Genomic DNA, 20,372 nt, shown 5'->3' with positions numbered 1-20,372 from the left:
TGGTCAGCGTACGATCACCGCCGATCGATGATGGGGCACGACTTTCTCATTGTAAAGAGATGAACCAATCTGACAATTCTACAAACTTGACTAAGTCCATAATTTTGCAGAATGACAGTTCGGTCAGATCGGTAAGAAAAGAGGTCGCAAACATTTTAGATCTTCTCCTACCTACTACAGTTTTCTCCTCATCTGCAGAGCCAAGACAAAAGTCATAATACGGCAGACTTTCTTTCATAGCATGTCTTTCTATTATACAGTGACCCATCAGCATCAATACTATAATGCTGAGCAGGTAACATCTCAGTTGAAGTAGCTGTACGTTTTTTCACAAATTTAGACCAGATCAATCTAGAGATCTAACAACAGAATTCATCTACCCAAGTTTGCTTGACTATGCGCAGATATTTTTGTTTGCTGCCAAAATTAGATAGGTGAATGTCTAATACATATATACAAAAAAAGTTATAAAAGAACAGTTTTGAGAAATCAATTTTCTAATTTTCTAAATATAGAAAATGTCATATGAAGACCTCGAATTGAAAGATCGAATTTCCAAAATTGACAATATCAAAATATATGTATATAAAAAAACATAAACGTTCCAGAAAGGTCTTAAGGAAAAGAAATTGTTGATTTTCTAAATATATGAAATATAGTATGAAGGCTTTATATGATCTAATTTTAGACAATATCATTGACAAAATCAAAATATGCATAAAAAAAAAAATATATATATGTATATTATAAAAAATTCAAATTTAACATGATCAAATAGTTAATTTTCTAAATATTGGAAATATAATATAAAGACCTTATAAGATTAAATTTTCATATTAAGCAATATATAATTATATATAAAAAAATCATAAAATATTCAGAGGTGTTAAAAAAATTAACTATATTAATTTTCTATAATTAACAAGTATTTACAGTAAATTTAATTTCACAAATTGATCATTTATCTTTATCAATAAATCAATCCTGGATTATTGGAGTTGTATTTAAAGAATCTATTTATCTGTAGATTCAGAAATTTTACATTTGTCACCCTTTTTCGACAACTCATCTGAGGAACTATTTGTTGAGGGAGTCTCCTGCTGAATAATAACCTTTTGTTCTGTTAGTAATGGAAACGTTTAGAAACTCAGTAAGGAACTAAGTAATTGACTTCCATTTTCGTTTTAGTAATACGACTGAGACTAATTTTCCTAATATACTCTCCACACACATAGTCTGCTTATTATTAAAAAACTGGCTATGGGTGGAAACCACGTTGTTTACCATATAAACCTCATATCGGGTTGCACAAAAAGTATTCGGTATTCTGCTGTTGTCTTGAAATCTCAAAACTTTAACGCAGGTGTCTAACAACACTTTTTTCTATTCAACAGATTTAAAATTAGGGATTATTGGTGTATATTTTATATAAATATGTTCCTTATAAAAATTATAAAAAAGTTATTAGAAAAATTTAAAAAAAATTTTTATCATTTCATCTCAGAACCTTAAAAAATCTATACACACAATCTAGAATTATTTTGATCTATAAAGTATTATCCTTTCACTATATATACATATAAATCAAATTAATAGTTTTTTTTTAACTACTGTGAAGGACTAGAACAAACTAGTTCTCCTATGAATTAGAAACTATAATCATGTTGGATCAATATATGTTCTTTAACTACTAGAACAAACTAGTTGTCCTATGAATTAGAAACTATAATGATGTTGGATAAATATATGTTCTTTAACTACTAGTCAAACTACTAGAACAAACTAGTACTGCTATGAATTAGAAACTATAATGATCTTAGATCAATATATAATGATCTGGAATGGAAAGTTGTTGGGCGTGCCTATTAATGGAAGATGCCATTATGATTGGCGTAAAACCATATGTAAAACTTAAAACACCATTGGATGTGCATCGTTTTTTCGCCACAAATAAAAAGTTGAGTGGGTTTTCGTGAAAATTGTAAAATCAAAAAATTTGTAGAAAAATTAATTTTATTATTTCATTGGAAAAGCCTTGACATTTCCATCTTGACTTATACCGAACAAACATATCCAGACAACATTTCATTGAGAAAATATGGAAAAATGCATGCCATTTGCACTTTTCCAATAAATTAAATGGGAAAATGCAATTTCAGGATCAAGGCGTGTTGTGTATCATTGCCATCCAGAAGACTATGGCGCCGTTTCTGCTGCATTCAATAATGAAATTATGAAATAAAAATAAAAGTGAAAATCGGACAATGGAAAATCTCACAAAAAAAAATGAAGTTCATAATTTAACGTTTATTTATGATGTGTCAAATATTATGGCATCGAAATTGAGACGTGATCTTCAAAACCCACAGGATTCTCTTAGCACACACACGAACTTATAATTCACACCTTTCCGTACATCTTGTCCCGGTCTATCCGTTTGTCCGAGGTTAACTTTTAATCTGCCGTGGCGGTATTTGGTGAAAGTCCTAATAATTTTCTTATTGTCTGTCTTTTGTGTAGACTGTGAAAGTATTTTCTACATGGCGGCGACTAATTTTCCTTATGATTTATTATCATCAAATTTTCTGAAGTGTGTATTTTGTATGCAAGGCAGGCTTGAAATGAACTTCAGTTTGAAAAGGAAATGAACTCATTTCGCATTTTTAGTATTTATGAGTTTATGCAGAAAATTGTCCTATTCATTAAGAAAGAACTTCAATTTTTTATGGTCTATCATACGATATGGCCCGGTCTTATTGTTGGTGATACTGGAGATGCTGTGTGATCCAAGAGAAAAATAATAAAAAAACTAAAATTTTAGTTCTCATGCTTTGTGTGGCCATGTTTCGGTAGTGAATGAATTTTTTTGTCCTTTTTCGAATAACATCCTTTTAAAGTTGGCGGTACTTGTATTTCTATGGCATATTCAGTTATAAAAATTAATAAACATTCTTAGAAATGAAAACATTACAAAACTTTTTTAGAAATATTATAGTTGAATATAAGTAAAACACAATGTTAATCCAGAGAAAGTAATATTATTTGTTATGCATACCAAATAACTATGGAAATGTTAGAGATTGATCACTAGCTAGAAACTACTATTAGAGCCTACTTTATAGTGAACCGTGAGAACAATTCTACACGGCTGACTCACTAAAAACTTGATTGAAGTACCAACAATAAAGCGACGCCTTTTTTCTGTTGTAGGCCATACTCTCTATTAAAATTGCTCTCTAGATAGTCGAGACAGAGTACAGCATGCATCTTATAAGAGACGACCACCTGATACTGTTTGGAGTATAAATGATACTAAGTTTCACTTCTGGCACCCGATCGGAGATGCAAATCGTATGCCACAAGGATCAAGATCTACAGATTCAGCTATCCTGACGTATTGAGGTAAACCCCAATAATGGCAATATCGTAGTGGCTGTGATAAAAACGCAAAGTATTTAACAAAACAAAAAAAAAGAAAAGAAAGGAAAAAAATAACTGCATTCATTATTTTCGTTTGATGTGGAGTTGTATTTTCTAACCAGAAAGTTAGAGAAAGTTAAAGAATGACTACATTTATTACTTTTATTCGGTATGGAGCTATATTCTTCAGCAGTGCTGTGTCCCAAAGAAATAAAGAAGAGTTGTTAGATATGCCTCTCTGTATCCGAAGTAGCATTTCAATCCATCAACTGATACCGGCAAAGTTCTTTCCTTGGAAACAGTTCAAATTCCGTAAAGTCAATATGAATTGTTATTGCATATATCTGTCTGCTGAATATTTTGTTTACCACTTCCATTGAGAAAATAAACTTACGAATCAGATACGAATTATGCAAATTTCCAACAAATTAGGTGCAAAGCGATTGTATCTATTACTATTCTATTCTATCTCTTAGATTCTATCTTTTAGATATTAAATAATTTTACACTGGCTGTAGTGGGAAAATCATTTAATGAGTATACATATATAGAACAAGATATAGTCCAATAACATATTTTGAAAAAAATTTTATAATAATCTTTGCCAATTTCTCTCTTCTAGTATGGATTCAGAAATAGATTGAATTAAGGGTCAAGGCTCCAAGTTAAGAAATCGCAGTTTTTAAATTTAAAAACTTTGGGTTATTAATTTTGGGATATTATTCCATATCTCATTGTTACATATTATTATGTGACAAATTTTGGAAAATATTTTATAAACATTTCGATCCCCCTCCGTTTTTCAAAAATAGTCATCCAATAACTCTCTTCCATGCTTTTCATGAGATAACTCTGCACTTTCTTACAATTACTTAATAAGATCTTTCCATAATAACAGCACTTGCCTGTCTATTAAATATATTCAGTACTGCATCAATCAAGTTAAGTTAACCCACAAAGATCCCATTACCAATTTTTGGCAATTGGTAAGTCCTTGAACCCAAAATATGTACACGTCACACATGTTGCAGCTTCCAAATTTAAATATTTTTTTTTATTGTGTTTTTCGTTAATATAATTTACAAATTTCTTAATTGATAAATTGCCAAAATTTACACTTGATTTGTTGATTCTCTAAGTGTTGACAACAAAGACTGAACATGTTCTGAAATTCTTGAAACTGTGAGAATTCTTTCATTAAGATCTTCAGGTTGCCAAAATCTTATTTGGCTAACAGACAAGTATCGGGTGTCAAGCAATGGCCAGCGGAGATACTGCAGCAGGTGTTTTCAGCCTGAAAGGACAAGTTACAAAAGTTCTATTGAGTAAATTGAAAAGAAACAAGATATGGAAGAGTCTAGAATTTAAGAACTTCACTTGACTAATTTGCGAAATTCACACGCTTCTCTGTGATTTTTATTCATAAAAACTGCTATTGTCGCACATCAGTCGCATGCAACCGCCCACAACGTTGCTGACATATAACATGTTGTTTAAAAAAAAAAATATTTTAATAACAACTAATTATTTTAATGCAAAATTATAAACACATATATTATTCTTTTAATATTTTTAATAAAATTTTGTTTATTTAACTTGCGACTACTTGCGACAGTTTTGCTTAGCGTACGTGCATGTATTGTAGTTGTCGATTGTCGATTGTCGCTTGTCGCTGCTAAGTTGTATGTTTTTCTAACTATGTGTGCAGTTTTTGTTGTTGCAACTGCAATGCCTGCAATTGCAAGCTGCAGTTGCAGCAGCTTAAAAGCTGGTTACGAAAACCAAACCAAAAAACTTCCGCATTCATTTAAGATCATTTCTATAGTTGCTGCTTACTGCAACATTTAGCCAATGTTGCCACCATTCGCTGTGCCACCGCAACAAATGCTGCCGACGTTGTTTGACGCTGTTGCTGTTGCTGTTGCTGCTACTTCTATTATTAATGTTGTTTATTTATTGTTTAAATTTTTTTGTTTTTTTTTACATAATTTTTTTCAATTCCTCCTCTTGGCTTTTTGGAGCAGCCAACCATGTTGTTGTGGGTATTAGCGGCAGCGCGTCTGCCGTAATCGCCAATTGACAAAGTGGTGCAACCAGACATGTAAACGCTCCGAGCAACTCCAAAAGTGTCTTGAAAATGCTTCATATTTACGTGGAAAAATCTTCAAGCCCGATTTAATTATGATTATTAAAGTGTAATGTTAAGACAACTGGAAAAAAGTATGATGATTAAAAATAACGACTAAATTATCGAGTCTTTCCAAGTCATGTTTTATGTATGTTTTAGGTTTTCAGTCTTAGTGGTACACTAAAATTTTATTACCAAATTGACATATTTTTATATCAAAACAACACTAAATGCCGCCTTCCTGAATACCGAAGTTGTTTTTTTTTTAAATGTACTCTTGGAGTGAACAAAACAACAGTGAATTAGGATATCAAACGAAATAGTGAGAAACCACATTGGCCACATAGAAATACCTATCCATTATCACTATTATTATTATTATTATAATCATTGAAAAGAAGAACAGTACACAGTGACCTATAAAATCTAATGCTCTATGCTCTAGAGGAATTTTCTATTTTAAATTGGGGAAAGATTGGGGCTATTGATGGAAAGTTTAGGTAGAGGAAGACTCTTTTCAGACGATAAACCTAGCTTGGTTTAAATTGAACAAAATACTTACCAGTTAATTGCGGTATCTCAAGCGGTACCAACAAAGTACTATAATATCGATGCTGATGGGTCACGCGTATTATAAAGGTATGCAATAAAATTTGATCTAGCAATTAACGAATTTTTTTTGGGCTTTTGCTCAACGAATGAGCCACCTCATATGCCAGTACTTATTACTGACTAAGGGAAGTTTCAAAATCCTCAGTACTCCATCCATAATTGGCCTAACGGAGCTAGATTAAAAACTAGACACATAGTCTTTTCATAAACTTATCAGGTTGTCTCCGGGTGAGGGGAAATCTGTACTCGACCTCATGTTTCAGTGTTCATCATTTACTATGTAAAGATTCTAAACCTTCAGGGGCCCTGATGTTAATTAGATACTTACTTAGATATTATGGCTTATAACAAGAGAAATATTATACCTTATCTTTCTTTTACATATACTTAACTTTTTTATTATTAAAATATATCAAATCCGGCTCATTTATTAAAAATTGGACTCAAAAAATATTTATGTTTAACAGTTCTATATAAATTTTCCGTATTTGAGGCCCATTACTGTTGTTTTCGATTGATAAATCAGGATTCAATCTAGATTTACACTCGATCTGTCAAATATTGTTTCCCAATCGAACATTTTTAGATTTAAAATTTTTTTTTGTAGTAGTATTAGTAAACATTTATAAAACATATAACGAATCAAATCGCACTTTATTTGTCAAGTCATATTAAACAGCTGTTAATTGCAGTATAATCTTGTTACCCTGACAAAATATCTAGAGTGTTATATATTAATCTCAATGTTATCCTTAAGTGAAATCCTTAAGATTAAGCAATCGAATATGAAAATTGTATTAAAAGTACATCTCGATTGATATAATTAACCCAGATTTATCAATCAAAAACGACATGAGTTTAAATCTTCCATCCAAACTATGCATCTAACCTTTTCCATTTTCAAAAGAAATCAGAAATTTTTTCTCATTTTATAGTATTCAACCTAGTACACACACTTCTTGCCTTACCCCTTAGATCTTATTTCGTAGTTATATTTTAAGTCTCAAAGCTGAGTGAATACTTAAACACGACTTAAGTCAGTATTGAGTCTTGAGTTACAACTATATGTAATCGACCCTTAAAGTATCAACCTCTGTATAGATTTTCTTCCCATGCAAAAGTCTCACCCAAAATTTAAACAAATTGACGACCGACCGTTACCAAGCCTACAAAGTATTCCCTTCTTTGGAAGAATCACTGTCAAATGTTTTATGTGCAGAATTCACAAATAAATTACGTGAAAGCACCCAAAGTCAAACAAACCAAAGTCGGGCTTAGCAAGAAACAGGAAAAACGAAATAAAAAAGTAAGTAGCTATAATAATAAGAGAAAAAAAAATTAATGAAAATTGCGTAGAAAGAATAGAAAAGAAAGCAAGAAACCAAGAAACCAAGCAACATAGGCAACCGACATAACCGAGACAACCGAAGCAACTGACAAGCTAAGCTTGTTACGGTAACGGGAATTATGCAATTACGGCACAGCTCAGCTCAGCTCAGCTCAGCATGAATGGAGACACTCTTGACCGAGTTTCCAAGCCAAGCTAACGGGACCGCGCCGCTGCAGTTAGAATGTTAATGGCGAATATAAAATGGACACATAAAAAATAAAAATATATGCAAAAAATGAATGAACAGAACTGCAAAGAAATCGTTATCTAAGAATGCAAAACAAAAACAAAAACAAAAGCAAAAACAATAACAATAACAGAAGAAGCCTCAAACGATAAAAGACAGACAAAATAATAAAAAAAATTGCGCAAAAAAAAAAAAAATTTAATAAAAGCGCACGTAAAAAATCAAAAACACAGCGAACGCTTGAAAATAGGAGCCAAGAGCAGCCACTGGACAACGAAGCCCCGATGCATGCTTAATCGGTGAGCAAATCGGAGAAATGTTCGCAAACGGGGAACATAAAAGCGATAATCGCAATCCATTGCTATTGTATGCAAATGCATGTGTGTATGTATGTATGTATATGGCATGTACGTGCGTATGCCGTATATAATGCATTGCATCGTCCGTTTTGTACTTTGAAAGTAAACAGGACCAGCCACTGAAAGAATAGGCAGCGAGTCAAAGTGAGGCCCTGGACTAAGAAGGGGGGCGTAAAATTGCAGGTATATATAAATCAAATTATAATATAATTTGTATAATATAAGATATGAGACTCCGCGAAAAAGGTAACAATATGCACTTAAATATAAAATTTTTATAAAAGCTTTTGAGGGTTAAAGGAGATAAAGTACATGAGTGAAATGATTGAAAATTGTTATTAAACAATTTATATTTTAAACATTTATTTTTATTATTATTTTGTATCTTATTTATTTTCTAATAGTTTTTAAAGTTTCAATTTTATGGAGGCACGCATTCTGGTAAAATTATTTCGAAAAAGTCTATCCAAAATGAAGTTTGAACGTAACTCAAAAATAAAAAGTATTTTGCACTTGATAATATACGGTCTAAGCTAAAGGTTGGTGTCAAAGCTAATTCAGCTCTGCCTTATCAGCTCAATGCCTTAAAAGAAATACCGTTTACGTTATTACGCGTGTTTTCTGTTAATTTTATTTAGAATTAATAAGAATTTTATATATAAAATGATTATTATTAATTATTATTAGAAGTTAATATATAAAATTATTATTCTTATTATTAATTAGAAGTTGTTCCGTCATATTGCCCATGAAGTATATTTGTATATTAGGCTCCTTTCATGTGCGATTTCTCGTTCTTCTTCAGTGAATGCATGCGTAATGTTTCGACGCCTAATTGCATTACGGCTTTGTTGCGAAAGATAAGACTTTCTGGGTCGCGGCATTATTAATGTTAAATACATGCACAAAACAAACAAATCGATACTTTCCGCTCATATATTGATGACAGTATTTATTTATTTATTATATTTGAATTTATTTTATTTGAAATTTGAAATATTTGAAAAAAAAATTTAAAAAGTAATCAATATCACTCAAACTGTCGAACTGTCGACAGTTTGAAACAGAATTTACAAATTTATTATTTTTGCTAAGATTAGTGAATTTTTCCAATATTTTATAATATATTCTGCTATTCGGAACGGAGGCGATCCCAACAAATCAAAGATATTTAAAATCGGTCCAGCCGTTCTTGAGTTATAAGTGGTCTAACTAACACTTATATATATAGATAGATAGATTATTAAAATTTTATATTAAGAATTATTATTATTAATTATTATTTGAATTTAATATTTAAAATTATTATTAAAATGAAAATTTATTGTTATTATTATTATTGATATTTATTTATTTCTCCTTAATGGGTAAAAAAATACATTTTGGAAGCCTTAACTTAAAACAAAATATATTGTATATTCTATATGAGAATTTAGGTAATAAGAATTCTGATGATATGACAGGTATCGATGGTATCGACGAGATTTTGCGGGACTCCAAAGGTGCTCATATTTGTACAGAGATATTTGTCAATCAGCTTCAGCTTATTATCATTGGAATGGTCTTGATTTCCTTAAGGTTCCATTTTAAGTTAAAATAATAATAAGGAACTAAAAAGATATAGTTTTTGTTACTGCTGCTACGCTCTAAAAGTAATACCGTATACGTTATTACACGGTCTTTACATTATAATATATTTAATTTGCATTAAAATTGAATAATTAATATAATTTGATAATAGTTTATATTGCTGTATTTAAGCAGTACTTTAAGCATTCTCCTGTTCTTCGAAGGAACTGCTTGGCTTGCGCTAATTACGAACGATTTAACGTCGACTGGTTACCTGCACTAGTGCACATACGGAATAGTCTCCTGCGCATGTATATTCTTACGAAAGAAGCAATAAAACTCTGTAAAGTTGGTTCTTTACTACTTTCTATTGAAGCACAGCAGGGTTTAGAGACCTACTCTAAACCCAGAAGGGGGCATAATAGATCCAACGGTCGCAGTGCCACATCCCCTAACAATAATAATAACATCGACTGAAGTTGTGTAGAGTATTTGGTAGTTAATGTTGAGTGTCTCTAAATTTTTCTAGGAACCAATTAAATTCTTTGTTCATTTCTTTCAAGGGAGTTACGATTTATTTTGTTTCTTATCCATCTTTATTATTTATAGTCCATTGTTTATTTTACTTATTATTTTTGTTATCGACCATAATGTACAGCGTAGACTCTTCAAATCTCAAATCGCTTCAAATGTTTTAACAATTTTGAGCAAATGTCTAAATAGGAAAAAATTAAAGTCGCTAACCTTTGATGGTTAATACCAATATAGTAGGTAAATTTAGGTAAATATCGAATATTTCGCATTATTGGGTAACCCACATTAATGGGGGGGAAAATCACAATTGGAGCCAAAAAAGAGTGGCGATTTAACGCCGTTAGTGAAACTAGATTATTAACATGATTCATTACTCTTATTACAAAGATGGAGAAGTGCTCCATAGATTATAATTATTAAAGATAAGAGAATATAGATTGCGCACACGACTCGTCAATCTTACGACAAAGATGAAAAGAGATGTATTGACTGGTATCCTCAAACGTGAAGACAAAGAAGACTATCAATAAACACATGGCAACCAGTAAACATATGCCACAAACAAGTGACAATTATAGATTTAGTATTTATATACTAAATTTTATTTAAACCACATTTTCAAGGTAATTTGATTGATAGGTGGAAGTGACAGTCGCCCATTGCAACACGTAAAGACCGTTGAGCTACCACAGGATCTCACGTTTACTTAAGAAGCAATTAAATAGACTTTGTTTTTTTTACATAAATTATGTCAGACCTTTTCAATATCCCTAATAATGGTGATTTGGCAGCTTTATGATCACTCCAAACTTTCACTTCTATAAAACTTAAGACATCTGGATTAGAAAATTTCGAATTAAAATTTAGAAATCTATATAAAACAATTTTAAATAAAGTTTTAAATTGAAAAAAATATCAATAATGTTCAAAAATGTGATTTTATTCCGTAGTGTGAACGTCTATGACAATAGATAAGCTTTACTTTTTCTCAGTAAGTACTCTACGCGTTGTTTTCTAAATTCATAAATTCCAATAATTCAATTTAAAAGTTACAATTATTTTTTTCGATATAAAAAATACTAAAAGACGTCACAACAATTACGAAAGATGAGCCTTTGCTAGTGCAATAATAGGAGCGGCAGTGGGCATTTTCGGATATTCACCAGCGCTGGCAGCAATATCCAAATGTGTATATTTGATTGGGTAAGAAGATTTCAGACCCTGCTTAGTAAGCGCAGTCACTAGCATAAGGAAGGCAGCTGGTACCTGCACAATTAAAAAAAAAAACAAAAAAAGTAAATTATTGCACAAACAGCAATAAAACAAAAATTAATTTACTTGATGTCCTCTTGGCGTGCGTGAAGACGCGAGATTGTTGCACTGCACAATATCTTCACCAATAACTTTACCGGCATTAAAATCAAAATCATCCTGACGCAGCACAGATACCTCGAAGGGTTCACCGACAGATTGTCCTACACATTGCAAATGACGCGCATGTTGTGCTTCGCGAGCAACGCTGTTGTCCATAATAATTGAGTAACCTTCACCAGCAGACAAACAAGCGTGACCAGTTAAAGTAGCAATGGTGAATAAATGTGGGTCGGGTAATTTTTGATCCATGGCAATTTCTTTCATACGACACAAAGCATCAGCCATACACATACGACCCTCGGCATCGGTATTACCAACGCGTACACGTACACCGGCACGTGAAGTAATAACTTCATCCGCGACGTAAGATTCTTCACCCACGGAGTTGCGAACCAAACAAAGTGCAGCGATTACATGCACATCCTTGGGTTTTTGTTGACTTACGATCTGAAAATAGTAAAAACAATAATTAATTTTAATTAATGAATTAATTAATACGACAAGCGGTATTCTTACCTGCATAAAACCAGCAACTGCGGCGGCGCCACATTTATCTCTCGACATACCAGCCATAATACCACCAGCTTTGATGTCAGCACCACCGGTATCATAAGTGACACCTTTACCGACTAACATTAGAGTTTTTCTTGCAGCTTGTGGTGGTTTATATTCCAGGAATATAATACGTCCCTGATGACGCTGCACACTTTGAGCAGCGCGATTAACAGCGGCAAATAGTGGATACTCCTTTACAAGCGTGTTAATATCACTGATGACAGTGACTTTGAGTTCAGGGAACAATCCACTGATATATTCTTCAACACGTGGTGGTGTCATTCTTTCTGGATCACCAACACCTTTAAACAACAAACATCAAGATAAAAACCAAACATAAAACCATATTCGCAATAATGAAATAAAAAAAATGTACCAATATCGCGCGCTACAAAACGTCCTGATTCCAGTATAAGCGCTTCCTTGAAAATTTCATCTGCTTTAGGACTTGATATTAGCACCGACAAATTTGAAATTAACTGTTTTTTGTTAGGAAGGTTTTCTCGTTGTTGAATTGGCTACGACAAATAAATTCTTTTATAAGAAACTATTTTCTTTAGCTACTTCTGGAATTAATTACTTACCACATAGAGTTCTTCTAAAGCACCTAACACCGTACAAAGTTCGGTATTCACGAATTTTTGGCTTTCAGGCACAAGCAACAACGGTGCTTTAAAGCCAGCCTTTGGAAAGAAATAGAAAATGAGTTTCTATTTATAAAAGACAATGGAATTCATTTGATCTTACCTTAATGGCACGTTGCATGGAACTGGCTGCTGCTTGCTGATATATGCGTATGTCGTGATAGTCGGTCAACTCGGGTACTGGCGCATAGACTACAGGCATGTTCAGCTTTGATGACTTGAAGCAAGAGACCATAGAGTCGAAAGCTTTGTCGAATGAACGAAACTCGCTGAATTGTTCTACTAATTCAGATGGTATTTGACGATCTATGATACACAGCACATCGCAACCAGACTTTTGTATCATCCTAGCCAGCTGCACGGAACATGGTGCTAACCTACAGACAAGCAATAAAGAAGGTAAAGATTATAGTTATAAAATTATTTCTGTAAATATATTTATTTTATTTTATTTATATATATAATAAATTTTTAAATTTATAATTATATGTATAGAAAATGTATATATCCTATATAAGTATCTACAGCGTAACAATGTGTATATTATACTCGAGCATATATATTTATATAATATATTCATTATTTTAAGACTATGCACTATAGTCTACAGCGCGCCTGTAATATAATTTAATCTACCGTTTTCAATTGGTTAATCTGGAGTAACTTTTTCAATCGAGACTCACTTTTAATTCAATTTTCATTTTCGATTGATAAATCTCGAGCAAAATGTAAAAGACTCTAGATTAATTTATAACAATCTAGATATTTTGCCAGAGTAGCAAGATTGCACTGAAATGAACAGCTGTTGTATATGAGTTCATAAATAAAGTGTGATTTGATTCGTTAAATGTTTCATAAATGTCTACTAACACTACTACAAACATGTTAGTTTACTCTAAAAATATTCGATCGGGCGACAAAATTTGACAGATCGAGAGTAAATCTAGACTGAATCCAGATTTACAAATCGAAAACGTCATTAGAAATATCCATATAAACACATTACAGATTACTCAGCTAAAGCATTTCAAATAGTAAATTAATTAATCAACATTTTCATTAGTGTTTATACAGACTAGGGGCGCACCTTACCTTCCCTTATAGAACTCTACTAAATCATTTAGTTAAAACGAAATGCCTTCCAAGTATAAGTTTTATTAAATCAACTTTGGTCAATTCTATCAATTCCTTAAATTAAGTTCAGTTAAATATAAGTTAAGGGACTTATAACTTTTGCACCCACAGTCCCATACCCAAGACCATTTTTCAACTTAGTTGAAAACAGTTGAGTTCTAGGTGCCATATCGATATAGTAAAAATATTTCTGTATATAAAATTTACAGATGTGTTCGTATTTTGGCCAATTCTATCAATTCCTTAAATTAAGTTCAGTTAAATATAAGTTAAGGGACTCTTATAACTTTTAGACCCACAATCCCATACCCAAGACCATTTTTCAACTTAATTGAAAACAGTTGAGTTCTAGGTGCCATATTGATATAGTAAAAATATTTCTGTATATAAAATACACAGATGTGTTCGTATTTTTTCAATTCTATGAAAATTGTTGATAAGAGTTTATCACGTTTTGTTTATTATTCTTATTGTTGTTGCTTTTCTTATATATTAATTAATATTAATTACAATAAAAGCGTAGTAAACAAACAACAAATGAAAAAATATTAGTATAGTAATATGTTAATAAAAGTGAAAATATATTGAAAAGTGGGCGTGAGAAACAGAAAATGTGATGAACTCTTTGTGAAATGCTGTAAACTAAAAGGCAATAAAATATTATTTAACAAAATTTGTTTTTTATTTTTAATTATTTTTATTTTATTATTTTTCCGCGCGAGTATTATTAGTTCATTATAAATACTTTTACTATATCAAATACACTTAACACGAAAAACAACTACTCGTGACGGAAATTTAGATATAAGAATCAGTTAGATTCAAACATTCACTTGCTCGAAAATTAATAGTTTTTGCTATTCGCATTCTATTCTCCGTATTTATGTAGAGAATCCATAACGAAGCCTTTCGCAAAGTAGTGAACTACAACAACAATAATTCTTTTTTATATTATTTTAATTAATTAAATTTTTGGTTGACCACAGAGCTATTTCGAATATTGTCAAATACTCATCATCACTGGTCTTGGAAATAATTCTTGTATTTCATTATACGTAAATAATTTTTAGAGACTGCAAGTACCAGGAATCGAACTCGTACCCTACTAAATTTAAAGCTCAAAGTCAGCGCTCCTTAACCAACTGACTCAAAGCCGTACTTGACTTTTTATGTTCGCACATTTTTCTGGAGTTTTGCATGTAAAATTTTGTTTGTAATTTTAGTTGTCAAAAGTTTTCATTTTACATTGAAAACAACAACAATTGACAGCTAAAATTACAAACATGACAGCTGCAATTACAAACAAAGTTCTCATGTGAAGCCAGCATAAGATATAATGACAGCTAAAACAGAGTTCAATAGTTACACGTTTGAAAACAAAAATATAGTAAAATAAAAGACATTTCTAAGTAATCATTTATAAAAATAGTTTATGAACTATTGGATATAAGAATATAGATACGACCATATATGCACGAAGCAAATGATTACTATTTACAACCGATTATGCTGGCTGAACCATATTAAAGTCTTATGTTTCCTATAGTAATAAATAATATATCAAATTGATTTTTAACGTCCGTTTTGACGAAAGAAACTAAATTTTTAATGTAAACTATTGCTTTCAACCTCTCAAAAACCTCTCTAGTTTTTATTGAACATTTATTATTAAACTATTTATAATTAATTGAATTTTAGGCTGACCATAGAGCAAATACCTATCATCAGTGGTCTTGCAATTATTTTTTGTTATTAATTATTCGTAATAAGCTTTATTATGTATTACCAAATACGCATCATCGGTGATCTTGGAATTATATCTTATATTTAATTATTCGTTAATAATTATTTGAGACTGTAAGAACCAAGGGTTGATCTCGTAAAATGGAAAAACTAAATATATTTATACTTGATTACAATTTATAACAGTTTATAAACACTATAATTATACTATGAGTATAATTCACTACATAGCAATAACTAAAATTATTGAGATATAAAATATATCATATATATATATATACATATATTTATATACACATATTATCTTGCATTAATTATAATTATTTACATAAAATCAAACTCATAAGGTTTGTTGTGTAGTAATTATGATCATAATATAGGTGACCCACACCTCACTATAACAATTTTCTTTCAGATATTTCTATCAAATACTATAAATAACTAATCTACCACCCAGTCACTTTTCCACGTATTTCATCACTCATTGAAAACTGCAGATACGTCATTATCTGAAATCTGATATATATTGCACTATATATACCACTCATAGTAAGTACAAAAATATGTTATAAATTAAATATTTCGTAATTTTATATCAAAAGCTCTTCTGGTTTGTATTTCATAAAAGAGTTTATCGTTATCTGAGGATCAATTCAACAACAGTTCGGGTTTACCTACGATAATTTTAGATTGTTTATTATTATTAAGATTAGAAAGAAGTGTTCTAGTAAGTCTTATCTTTACATGCAGAATATGCTTCAAAGGCAGTTCTGTTGCTGGCTTGATAGCTTTATCTTGCAATAAATTCATATTTTTAAATACAATTGCAAAACAACTGATTAATGTTATCAAGTATAAAAGAAAGTATATATAATATACATAAAGATTTTCTTATTGACATGTATCTACAATTTAGAATATAGCCATGCATTTTCACTTCAAGAATGACGCTTAGGAGTCATTAAATTAGCATATATAAACTTGGATAAGATGATTCTTTTATCTTTAGATATTTTTATCTGATTTCTTTCTATATTATATGTACTTTATAAATATACAAAATATATTTTGAACTATCAGTTATTAAATAAAAAAATGTGTATTCAAAGAAATATATTTATTTTAGTGTAATTGGCATATATCAAATGTTTTTATTATAGCTTAATCCTAATGTGATAGATAGGCCTTAGAATTCTAAAAAATAGTAGATCTGTTCAAATCTCCAATGTACCTAATAGTTAATCTAATAGTATAAATAGTTGATAGCTAATAAATATTAGATTATTAAAATTTATTAAGAAATATAAAACGAATTTAAGTAGACTTATTTTTAAAGTTAGTTCTCATCTTAGTAAAAATTTTTCCGGCTTCGCTTTGGCATGTAGATTTAAAATTGCATCTTCAACGCAATTGCAAATTTATGAAGTCAAAACATTCAATTTAATTTAATTTATTTGCATTCATCGGAGCAAATTGTGACATTGAATTTTAGCACGGAAGTTCACTGGAATCTATTCTTATGTAATTTTTATTATTTTTAATTGAATTAAATTTTTTTTTTATTAAACACAACATTTCGAACTAAAGGATGACATTATTAGAAAAAAAATATTTCCAATATAATTTTAAATCTGCAGTCAAGCACATACCCAATAGCTAGTACATAAGACATATTATTATATTTTGAAAAAAAAATTATATCTGTTTTAAATATATTAAAGATATATGAATATCACAAATCAGATACTTCCTAGGTATCTACAAGCTATTCAGTACATATAAATTTATCTTACCTATATATGAAAAACATTTAGATGGCAATATGGCCAAGACTAAATAAACCAGTCGCGTTTTCATGGGTTCTTTTCTTATCGTCTTGGATATATAATATAAATTATAATTTAATTTAATGAGCCTCAAAAGCACTACCAACAAAAATATTTCTTAGTATACTATCCAATCTAAAGGCTCCACCACAACAGAGTGAAGCTATAAAATTCTTGTACATGGACCGAGGTTAGATGCAACATCCCTACCTTATCCGTACTCATACTTTACTGTGTATCACTTCCGTCATCCTATCCCATTGTGCAATGCTTCGTGAACCTTATGTGTACTTTCTTTTAGGTCGGCATTTGGCTACAACAACAGCCACAACTTACCGGAGCTCTACATCTTAGACAACCAAGCGCAGCTCAGCACTTTCAACAGGAACTTAGAAAACAGGTTTACTGCCTTACATATTTGCTGTTTTCGTTACAGTAATATGACAAAGAAAGGCGTACTAGGAGACCCATATACAAATATGATTTCATGTAAAGTACAATTTAGATATAACACAAGTTAAGATATAAAATTGGAAAAATACTACTGGAGAGAGTACAATAAGATTAAAGATTTTGACTAGCAACAAAAACAAAAAAGAAAAATGGTAAAAACTTTTGCTAAAAAAAATTACAAAAGAAGAAATGGTTAAAATTTTCTGGCAGACGAACATATCAGTCAGTTCCGCAGTTTGAGCTATAAACGCTCAAATAACTATTAAGCTAAGTAGTTTAGTATCAATTTCATGAACTGAGACAAATTTTAGAAACCCTAAGCCCCTAATGAAGTTTAAGTATAATATATTATCATACAATGGAAGTTCAAAATAACTATCCACACAAAACGCTGTAAATACATAACTTATATGATCTATTATGAGAAAATACAACAGGAATATGACATAGATTGCTATTCAAATAACAGCCAAAATCATATCCATTATAATTGCGATCATTTAAAAAATATTTTCTATAAATGAAAAACGTTAAAAGCCCGAATTCCCGAGTTCACATTAAAAATATGGATATTTATGATCTTGAAGTCATTCACTTTTAAAATCAAGACACTTTCAAAAGATTCAAATCGTTTAACGACATGAAACCACTGATCAGAAATATAAACTGTTGATAAAGAAGTTTTTGAAACCCTTAGCCCCTAATGTAGTAGCGATATAATAATATTATAACGGGAGACAACTGGGCAAAATATATATAATATATATATAATATACATATAATATAAGATATAATACAATATATATAATATGTATATGCATTATATATATATAATATATAAAACATGTATATTATATGTATAATATACATACATATAATGGTAACTATAATTATATCCATTAGATCTTCGAATTTATCTAGAGTAATAACTAGTAACTGATGTTACTAATAGTACCCAGAATTAATTTTCTTATCATATTAAATATCACAAAACCTCTTTTATTAAACAGTTAAACATTTTTAATTATTTTCTTAAGGTAATTATCTTATTTATATTATCTAAATGAAGCTTGGCACATAATATTGAGATAAGTGAATCGCAAGGTCCACTGAACTCAAATTAGCCGTTAAATTCTCTACTACTTTTTTTTAAAACATGTATATATATATTTAATGTTTAATTAAATAAATCTTTAATAAGTCAGTAACTTATAGTTTTTATTTTATTTAAATTATTTTATTTTATTTAAAAAAAACGAACAGATTTTACCGCTAAGAAATATAAATTTAAAGAAAATTTGTAATAAAAAATTACAGTTGAAATTCGAAAAACAATTTCACAGTCTTTATAGAAATTAATTATCTCAACTCTCATTATTTTTTTTTAATAACAAATTTTAACTAATAAATAAAAGTAATAAAAAAATAATAAAAAAAAATTTATTATTTTTTAAATAATTTTTTCTCATTCAAATACAGACGCCAAGAAAAATTCCAATTAGAATTTATAATTCTGTTTAACTCAATTTCATCATTCAATATAAATTCTAATTAGAAATTTCAAACAGTAAACTCAACAAAAAAGTAACATTAAAATTGAAAAGGAGGGAGTGAGTGCATGTAAAACTCATTGTAATTAAAATTTTAAAATAAAAAATAAATTCTTACTTATCAAGTCCCATTTTTGAGTTGTTGTTTTTTGCAATATCACTGAAGTCAGAATATTCGTTTTTTTTTTTTGTGTTTAAATCAAAAACAAGCACTTGAGATCACAAATAAAAATTCTACCAATACTCGATGCCGGTCGGAAGGCAACTGAATTTCTTTTCGACCAAACGAGTTTTAAAAGTCGCAAACCCGATTACCGATAAGTGCAACAAAGCTACAGCTCTCCGCTTATATATCCGCGCCACACTTGTATAAATTGTTTAACTTTATTCCGTCTTATCAAATTGTTTGTTGTTGTTTTTCTTTTGTTTTCTCCAATATTTGCAGTTAATTTTGCTCATGCACACACAATGAGTAATAATATAATTATGCAGAAAAATACTTGCAATGCATCCAAAGTCTGATGTTTTTATTAAGTTTTAGCGGCTATCACGCTCTCGACGTGTTGTCCGCGTCAAAATCAGCTGTTTTGCGCAGTGAGATTTTGTTTTTTGTTTTTGCGATATTAACACGCAAAGGAAAATCTAATACTAGTGATGTTAACTTTTGGTATTCGGTACCTGATCAAGTTACGTGCGCAGTTACCGAATAACCTAATTAATGAACTAGCAAAGCAACTGATCTGATAATTGTTTTGGTATACAGTGATTAGTATCATTGTAAAGTTGAAGAAGAAAAGAAGAAATTATAATAATTTATTTTTCATAAATTTTGGAAGATATAAAAATATAAAATAAAAGAATTTTAAAAAATAATACATAAATAAATAAATATTG

General features: G+C 30.2%; 1 protein-coding gene across 1 annotated transcript; it reads right to left on the bottom strand.

The window, feature by feature from the left end:
• Positions 1-11,118: 11,118 nt before the first annotated feature.
• LOC119680115 (putative aminopeptidase W07G4.4) lies at positions 11,119-19,976 on the bottom strand. The gene is made up of 7 exons (XM_038092787.1): positions 19,597-19,976; positions 12,876-13,149; positions 12,713-12,811; positions 12,505-12,646; positions 12,090-12,430; positions 11,538-12,020; positions 11,119-11,465 (listed from the first exon to the last, which is right to left on the bottom strand). Exons 1-7 carry the CDS (start codon positions 19,608-19,610, stop codon positions 11,298-11,300), a joined length of 1,521 nt encoding a protein of 506 aa, XP_037948715.1. The 5' UTR covers positions 19,611-19,976; the 3' UTR covers positions 11,119-11,297.
• Positions 19,977-20,372: the final 396 nt, after the last annotated feature.

The sequence above is a fragment of the Teleopsis dalmanni genome, chromosome 2 (assembly GCF_002237135.1).
Source record: "Teleopsis dalmanni isolate 2A chromosome 2, ASM223713v2, whole genome shotgun sequence".
NCBI lineage: Eukaryota > Metazoa > Arthropoda > Insecta > Diptera > Diopsidae > Teleopsis > Teleopsis dalmanni.
This window is presented reverse-complemented; position numbering and strand designations above follow the sequence as displayed.